This window comes from Coregonus clupeaformis, chromosome 19 (genome assembly GCF_020615455.1).
Source record: "Coregonus clupeaformis isolate EN_2021a chromosome 19, ASM2061545v1, whole genome shotgun sequence".
Taxonomy (NCBI): domain Eukaryota; kingdom Metazoa; phylum Chordata; class Actinopteri; order Salmoniformes; family Salmonidae; genus Coregonus; species Coregonus clupeaformis.
The window spans coordinates 51,352,839-51,362,364 of record NC_059210.1 but is presented as its reverse complement, the minus strand read 5'-3'; the positions used below and the strand labels follow the sequence as shown (position 1 = coordinate 51,362,364).

The window sequence follows — 9,526 nt, the reverse complement described above, 5'->3', positions numbered from 1 at the left end:
CCTGACCCCTGACCCCTGTGTAATCTCTTTGGAGAATCTGGGTCAGAGTAATGGTGCGTTACCAAACATTTGTTGTGCGAGGAGAAGCCTGGAGATTGACTCTACACTCTTAAAAATAAAGGTGCAAGTTAGAACCAAATAAGGTTCTTGAGAGCGATGCCATAGTTTCAAGTTTCAAGTTTCAAAGTTTATTTGCCACGTGCACAGGATACAACAGGTGTAAAACAGTACAGTGCAATTCTTACCTTGTGAGCTCTTTCCCAACAATGCAGTGATAGTAATAATAATAGAGATAATAATAGAAAATAGAAAATAAACAAATAATAATACAAAAAACACACAAGAAGTACCATATAGGTTGAAAAAACATGAGAATGCGAGTATATACAGGTCAGTGCCAGTAACTTATTCAATGTCCATTTAACAGTCTTATGGCCAGGGGATAGAAGCTGTTTAGGAGTCTGTTGGTCTGAGCCTTGATGCACCGCTATCGCCTGCCGGACGGGAGCATGGAGAACAGTCCTTGTCTCGGGCTCTGACCAAGAAGGAGAGTGATGGAGTGCTGCATCAGATGACCTGGCCTCCACAATCCCCCGACCTCAACCCAATTGAGATGGTTTGGGATGAGTTTGACCGCGGAGTGAAGGAAAAGCAGCCAACAAGTGCTCAGCATATGTGGGAACTCCTTCAAGAGTGTTGGAAAAGCATTCCTCATGAAGCTGGTTGAGAGAATGCCAAGAGTGTGCAAAGCTGTCATCAAGGCAAAGGGTGGCTACTTTGAAGAATCTCAAATATATTATATTGTAAATATAAATATTGTTTAACACTTTTTTGGTTACTACATGATTCCATATGTACTATTTCATAGTTTTGATGTCTTTACTATTATTCTACAATGTAGAAAATAGTAAAAATAAAGAAAAACCCTCGAACGAGTAGGTGTGTCCAACATTTTGACTGGTACTATATATATATATATACATACACATTAAAATACAAAAACACAGTCATCTGAAAACATCACAAGTCACCTAGAAAAGCACTTACATTCCTCCACAAATAAGTCCCCAATCAATACTTTAAATTGCCCGAATGGCACCAGAACATCAACATCAACATATCTTGAATTTTGTTCCAGCAATATGGTGCATTCAAACTAAAATCAGATTTACCTACCTCGGTGGAGACGCTAGGAACCTCGAGTTAACCAATCCGGTGAACGGGTTAGGCAACTCAGGTGTATACTTCAACAGCAAAGTTTGATAAGACAGAAGTTTATGAAGTAGGACCTTGTAAAAAAAAAAAAGGAGTAATGTAGAGATCTACGGTCTTTAGCGAAGTCCAGCCAACCTTTTGATACAGGATGTAGTGATGAGTATCAAAACTGTCACCTGTAACAAAACAAAGGGCACTAAGGTAGATGGCATCCAAAGGTTTAAGAGTAATAGCAGCTGCACTTTAATAAATAATATCACCGTAATCAAGAACAGATTAAAAGGTTGACTGAATAATTTGCTTCCTACTGCTTAGAGAAAGGCACAATCTGTTTCTGTAGAAAAAGCCAACTTTAATCTTAGCTTCTTAACCAGCTCATCTATATGTTTTTTAAACGTCAAATTTATATCAATCCAAATGCCGTAGCATTTACACTACCGGTCAAAAGTTTTAGAACACCTACTCATTCAAGGGATTTTCTTTATTTTTACTATTTTCTACATTGTAGAATAATAGTGAAGACATCAAAACTATGAAATAACACATATGGAATCATGTAGTAACCAAAAACGTGTTAAACAAATCAAAATATATTTTATATTTGAGATTCTTCAAATAGCCACCCATGATATGTGTTATTTCATAGTTTTGATATCTTCACTATTATTACACAATGTTGAAAATAGTACAAATAAAGAAAAACCCTTGAATGAGTAGGTGTTCTAAAACTTTTGACTGGTAGTGTACATGCGGGAACATTTATTGTAGAACCATCTAATGAGTGAACATGTAGTTCATCTGAAACATTCTTTAGAGAGTTTGAAAACTACATGTACAGTGAGGGAAAAAAGTATTTGATCCCTTGCTGATTTTGTACGTTTGCCCACTGACAAAGACACTCCTCTTTGCAGATCTTCTCCAAGTCATTAAGGTTTCGAGGCTGACGTTTGGCAACTTGAACCTTCAGCTCCCTCCACAGATTTTCTATGGGATTAAGATCTGGAGACTGGCTAGGCCACTCCAGGACCTTAATGTGCTTCTTCTTGAGCCACTCATTTGTTGCCTTGGCCGTGTGTTTTGGGTCATTGTCATGCTGGAATACACATCCACGACCCATTTTCAATGCCCTGGCTGAGGGAAGGAGGTTCTCACCCAAGATTTGACGGTACATGGCCCCGTCCATCGTCCCTTTGATGCGGTGAAGTTGTACTGTCCTCTTAGCAGAAAAACACCCCCAAAGCATAATGTTTCCACCTCCATGTTTGACGGTGGGGATGGTGTTCTTGGGGTCATAAGCAGCATTCCTCCTCCTCCAAACACGGTGAGTTGAGTTGATGCCAAAGAGCTCGATTTTGGTCTCATCTGACCACAACACTTTCACCCAGTTCTCCTCTGAATCATTCAGATGTTCATTGGCAAACTTCAGACGACCCTGTATATGTGCTTTCTTGAGCAGGGGGACCTTGCGGGCGCTGCAGGATTTCAGTCCTTCACGGCGTAGTGTGTTACCAATTGTTTTCTTTGTGACTATGGTCCCAGCTGCCTTGAGATCATTGACAAGATCCTCCCGTGTAGTTCTGGGCTGATTCCTCACCGTTCTCATGATCATTACAATTCCACGAGGTGAGATCTTGCATGGAGCCCCAGGCCGAGGGAGATTGACAGTTATTTTGTGTTTCTTCCATTTGCGAATAATCGCACCAACTGTTGTCACCTTCTCACCAAGCTGCTTGGCTATGGTCTTGTAGCCCATTCCAGCCTTGTGAAGGTCTACAATCTTGTCCCTGACATCCTTGGAGAGCTCTTTGGTCTTGGCCATGGTGGAGAGTTTGGAATCTGATTGATTGATTGCTTCTGTGGACAGGTGTCTTTTATACAGGTAACACGCTGAGATTAGGAGCACTCCCTTTAAGAGTGTGCTCCTAATCTCAGCTCGTTACCTGTATAAAAGACACCTGGGAGCCAGAAATCTTTCTGATTGAGAGGGGGTCAAATACTTATTTCCCTCATTAAAATGCAAATCATTTTATAACATTTTTGACATGCGTTTTTCTGGATTGTTTTGTTGTTATTCTGTCTCTCACTGTTCAAATAAACCTACCATTAAAATTATAGACTGATAATTTCTGTCAGTGGGCAAACATACAAAATCAGCAGGGGATCAAATACTTTTTTCCCTCACTGTATTTCGTTTTGCCAATATTAAGCACGTTTTAAATCAGCAAGGGATTCCTGCATAGCTATAAAATCCAGTTTACGTGTGGTTACAGTGTGATTTCATTAAAGCAAGTAGTAAAAATGTACTATTAACTCCATGAACAGAACAGTATACAGAGTGGTGAGGAGGAGAGGACTGGTTTCAGTCCAGCAGGAGTCAGTGTAGGATAGGACCACCAGTTGAAAGTGTAGGTGGGAGATGACATCAGGCTCTAGCGTCAGTTCTGACTCTGTTCCAAAGAGAAATTTGATTCCATTCTGTGAAAGACAAAGGTTGTAACCTTAATGTAACCTTCATGTGTGAAACTGATACAGCCCCTAAACACATATTTACAGTGCTGAACGTCAACCATTTAAAATTATTTAAACGTCAACCAGCCTCTCCAATGTGGTTTCATCATATCAAGGCCTGACCCAGCCAGCCAGTTTATTCATAAATTCTGACCAGTACACTCTTTCTATTTTCTAATTGCTTCACTTAAATGGAATTGAAAGTTGGTTCCTGTTCTTTTTTAAATATTGTTTTACATCAAATAGATTGATACCTCCTAAATAGGCAAAATCCTTCTCTCACACACAGCAAATGCTTTATGTTTTCAGGCCAAGCGCAACAGCTACTGTATAATTTCAAGGTCACTTTCAGAAAGCTCCCGTCCAGAGCTATGGAACACCGCTATAAACACAGAACAGATGACCTTAAAGAGAGAGCACATAGCCTATCCAATACACACACACACACACATTTGGTATACCATACACCCACGCAGTTCGGGGGGGGGCCACAAGCTTGTGTAGAATTGCAGGAAATGAGCTGTTTTCCTAAAAAAGGGCCTTGCTGGGACCTTGAGGGGGGGCCTCACGAAAATGTGGTAAGTCACTGCACACACACGCACACATACACGCCTTTCCAATTCAGCATTTCAAAAACTCGGAAAGAACAAGGCAAGGGTGATGGTGCCATGCTGTCTCCACTCATTTGAGGCAATCGTCACCGTATTGTGTAGGCCCAAACATGGATTGTTTGCACTAGCGGAGGGCATACACTGCATATAGCACAGTGGTCTGCTACCATCTTGAGGATACTTGATATAACACATCTTATGAGTACAAAGGCATTTCTCATGTCATACCATGAGGTGTAAGAAATTAAAGCCTTACAATCCAATCTCCATGATCACACTGTTGCACAAATCTGCTACTTACACGGCATGTGGTTGATGTACTCCACGGTAGGTGGATTGTTCTCTTCATCCTCAGGTAACTGAGGGCAGAAATCATCATCATCATCATCATCATAGAAACATTTTTATTACAACTTCCAATAGCATGTAAAAGAAGAGGTAAACAGTTTCCACTGCCATATCCTTCCTCAGCCACTTCAAACCAAAGACCATTTAGACATAACAATAAGTAACCCTTCTTGGACTGGAAACAAGCTAATAGCTACTGTAATTACTGGTGATGACCATTCCATGTAGGACGTGACAGTATGAGGGAAACACTTGTTTCTCAGTGACAGGGGTGACAAAAACATACACTTCCCTTTAACAATGACACAAATCAATAAAAACAAAAGGTGTACAATTATCTTTATTCAAAGTTTCTCAACTAAAAAAAGCTAAGAAATCACCTTCAGAAAATTTGTTCCAAAATGACTTCACTGTCTTCATGATATTATTGCATTTAGTTTTTAATGGTTTAGTACAGTATCTCACATCCCGGTAGATCTCATCATCGAAGCAGATGTCATCAGGAGCATCCCCCCAGATAGGTAACTAGTCGGTTCCGTAACAGTTAGTTTTGGTTGTGAATCTTTAGTTGGGCATGCCTGTTTGTAGTTTCCTTTTTGTATATATTTGTTTCCTTCACCACCTGAACATAATAATCCGCTTGGGCTCGCCGACCCAAAGTCAAGACAGAGCTGACCCTGGACCTAAGGTTAGGTTGCTATCTCCCTGGGCACATTTACATCAACACCTGGTCGCCTACGCTTACTTCTCACGTTTATGCACAAATTCATTCAGGTTATAGAACCATTAGGCAAGCCTAGAGCCCCTAGACTTAGCGAGTAGAGTGTTAACAGTAGGCTGTCTAGTCGGTTCCGTAACAGTACAAATATCCATATTTGTGGTATATAACTTAAATTCTTTAAAACAAATCACAGTTTTTTAAACATAAAGATACTTCAAATACACAACTGAGTGACATACAGTTGCCTTCACATTCTCAATGTAAAAGTTCTCAATGTTTTCAACAAAGCAGAAGACATGCTAAATGAAATCATAGATAGAATAACTTTATTTTTCCTGTGAGGGAACTTCTTGTTTGGAGTGGTTCAAAAAACATAAACATAGTATCCAACAGACAAACACACACACAATAGCAGATTATTGTAGACCTACTAGACGACAATAATAGTCTCATTAAACACTTCTAGTGATGAGGTTGTACAAATGGGTATATTTAATAAAATGCTTTATTACATTTACATTTTAGTCATTTAGCAGACGCTCTTATCCAGAGCGACTTACAGTTAGTGAGTGCATACATTATTATTATTTTTTTTTCATATAACGTACATATTAGAATCTACCAGAAATAAAATAAAGTATTTTAAACAAACAGCTTACATGTGGTTACAATGTGATTTCATTAAACAAAGATAACAAGTATCAGTATTTCTTGGGAGTTCTTGTTGTGATTCCATCTAAAGTGGTACAAATTACTATAAATTCCATGAACAGAACAGTATAGAGTGGTGAGGAGGAGATGACTGGTTTCTGTCCAGCAGGAGTAAGTGTAGGATGGGACCATCAGTTGGGAGTGTAGGAAGGATATGACATCAGGCACTAGCGTCAGTTCTACCTATTCCAAAGAGAAATTTGATTCCGTTCTGTGAATGACAAAGATTACCTTAAGGTTACAACCTTTATGAGTGAAACTGATACAGCCACTAAACACAAATTTAAACGTCAACCATCGAATTCAAGTAAATATATAGGCTACACAGCTTCTCCAACATGGTTTCATTATGTCAAGGCCTGACTATTCATAAATTCAGACCAGTACACTCTTTCTATTTTTAAAATTACTTCACTTAAACGGAATTGAAAGTTGGTTCCTGTTCTTTTTCTATATTGTTTTACATCAAATAGACAGATACCTCCTAAATTGTCAAAACCCTCCTCTCACACACAGCAAATCCTTTTAATTTTCAGGCCAAGCACAACAACTACGGTATAACTTCAAGGTCGCTTTCAGAAAGCACCTGTCCAGAGCTATGGACCATCCATATCAACACAGAAAAAATACATTTAGAGAGAGCACATAGCCTATCCAACACACACATACACACTCACACACACACACTGGCGTACCACACACCCTGCAGCCTCCCCCCAAAATATATAGCATATGAACACGTCATAAGCCATGGCTGAATGTTTAGAATTACAGGAAATTTGCTTTGAAACAGCAACATTTTATCTCAGCCTCATGGCAAAATGTGTAGAATTGCAGGAAACAGCAACATAGTTTTGACTATGAGTTTTTGTAAAAAAAAAAAATGTGGTTGGGGAGGTGATATGGAATGGATTAGGTAGTCTCAGGAGCATACAGTAAGTAGACACAACATACTACACTTCCACACTCCATCCCCAGGGTGGCAGCAGCAACAACCAGGTCCAGGTGCCGTGCTGCCAAGCCTTGATAGCGACAGGTGCTGCCAATTAAGGGGATCAGGGAGTGTTGGCGCCGGTTCTATGGAAACATAGGCAGGACCACTCCTGTGGGAGAGGTATGGGGGATGATTAAGAGGATGAGTGGGGTCAGAAGAGGTTGGGATCTCCTTGTGCTGAAAAGTGGGGAGATTGTTGCAGTGAGAGATATGGAGAAGGCAGCGATGTTAGCCCAGGCATTTGTGAAGCTGCACAGCTCAAATAATCTGACAGAAGAGGGACAGCGTGGGAGAGAGCGTGTCAGAGAAGAACATCCGGGGGTCCTGGATCAGAGCGAGATGGTGTGGGATGCATTGAATGCACCTTTTACGTTGACTGAGATGAAGAGAGCATTAGCTAAAGCTGGGGTAGCATCTCCTGGGAAGGATGAGATGTGTTACATCATGATGGCTCACCTCAGAAATTATTGGGCCTTTACAATAAGGTGTGGCAGGAAGGGAAACTGCCTGGAAGTTGGAAGCAGGCTGTAGTGGTGTCGATACAGAAACCAGGGAAAGACCCTACTAGTCCTTCAAGCTATAGTCCGATAGCACTGACATATCATGCATGTATTTTTACTTTAGTTTATTTAGTAAATATTTTCTTAACCAACATTGCAGTTTTAAGAAAATAGAGTTAAGGGCTTGTAAGTAAGCATTTCACGGTAAGGTCTACACCTGTTGTATTCGGAAACATCCGACTGGGAGGTGTGATCATTGTCAGGAGGAGATGGAGACAATGGAACGCATTCTATTTCAGTGCCAGAAATATGGTTGGGAAAGGGAGCGATTGTTATTAGATTTGAGGAGCTGACGGAATCTTCTGGGGGTGTAGTATTTAATTATGTATTTTGTTTGCTTAGGGAGACGAGAATATTGGGTAGGATTTAGACCTTCCCTGACTCTGGTCCACACTCCAGTCCAGTTGGTGGCGGTAATGCACCTTAAAGTTGGTTGCCAACCGCCATAAAAAATCCACAGAATAATTAATTAAGGGGACCATCAGTCAAAATACCAGCTTGCAGAGCCATGAGGCTGCTGGTTTGGTTAGTGGCTTTGTGTAGCAGGTGATTCGGACGGACTCAGGCGCAGGAGGTGTGAATCACAGAGTATGGTTTATTCGTCCAATACAGCAGTTAGCAGCAATGCGTAAACCAAATACAGTGCGTACTGGGAAAATAAAAACACACGGGTGAATATCCCGACGATAAAAGTACATAATGCTCAACCGAGCCAGCGACACCTCCACATGGAAACAATAACACACAAAGACATGAGGAGCAGAGGGAATACTTATACAGAGACTGATGAGGGGATATGAACCAGGTGTGTGTGAAAAACAAGACAAAACAAATGGAATGATGAAAAGAGGAGCGGCAGTGGCTAGAAGGCCGGTGACGACGAACGCCGAAGCCTGCCCGAACAAGGAGAGGAGGCAGCTTCGGAGGAAGTCGTGACAGTACCCCCCCTTGAAGCGCAGCTCCAGCAGCGCGCCGACACCGGCCTCGGGAACAGCCAGGAGGACGTGGAGAAGGGCGATCCGGAATGGCGACGGTGGAAATCCCGCAACAGGGAGGGATCGAGGACATCCTTCGCCGGGACCCAGCACTGCTCCTCCGGACCGTACCCCTCCCACTCCACGAGGTACTGAAGGCCCCCCACCCGACACCTCAAATCCAGAATGGAACGGACAGAGTACGCCAGGGCCCCCTTGATGTCCAGAGGGGGCGGAGGGACCTCCCGCACCTCAGACTCCTGGAGCGGACCAGCCACCACCGGCCTGAGGAGAGACACGTGAAACGAGGGGTTAATACGGTAATCAGGAGGGAGCAGCAACCTATACGTAACCTTGTTCACTCTCCTCAGGACTTTGAACGGCCCCACAAACCGTGGCCTCAGCTTCCGGCAGGGCAGGTGGAGGGGCAGGTGGAGGGTCTAGAGCCAGACCCGATGACCCGGTACAAAGAGCGGGGCCTCACTGCGGTGGCGGTCAGCATTGGCCTTCTGGTGACGCACGGCGCGCTGGAGGTGGACGTGGGCGACATTCCACGTCTCCTCCGTGTGCCGAAACCAGTCGGCCACCGCAGGAGCTTCAGTCTGGCTCTAATGCCACGGTGCCAGGACCGGCTAATACCCTAAAACACATTGAAATGGTGACAGGTTAGTGGAGGAGTGGGGGAGAGAGTTCTGAGCATATTCGGCCCATGGCAAGAACACCGACCACTCCCACGGCCAGTACTGGCAATAGGACTGCAGGAACCTACCCACATCCTGATTCACCTGTTCTACCTGCCCATTAGATTCGGGGTGAAACCCAGAGGTAAGGCTGACCGAGACCCCCAGATGTTCCATGAACGCCTTCCAGACCCTAGACGTAAA

General features: G+C 42.7%; 1 protein-coding gene across 1 annotated transcript in view; it reads right to left on the bottom strand.

Annotated features, from left to right (window-relative positions):
• Nucleotides 1-4,627: 4,627 nt before the first annotated feature.
• The window catches only part of LOC121531224 (ammonium transporter Rh type C 1-like), a 41,272-nt gene continuing 36,373 nt past the window's right edge, over nucleotides 4,628-9,526 (bottom strand). The window contains 4 exon segments of the mRNA XM_045205102.1: nucleotides 4,628-4,693; nucleotides 5,148-5,207; nucleotides 6,346-6,359; nucleotides 8,750-8,782. Coding sequence (XP_045061037.1) covers nucleotides 4,628-4,693; nucleotides 5,148-5,207; nucleotides 6,346-6,359; nucleotides 8,750-8,782 — 173 coding nt within the window.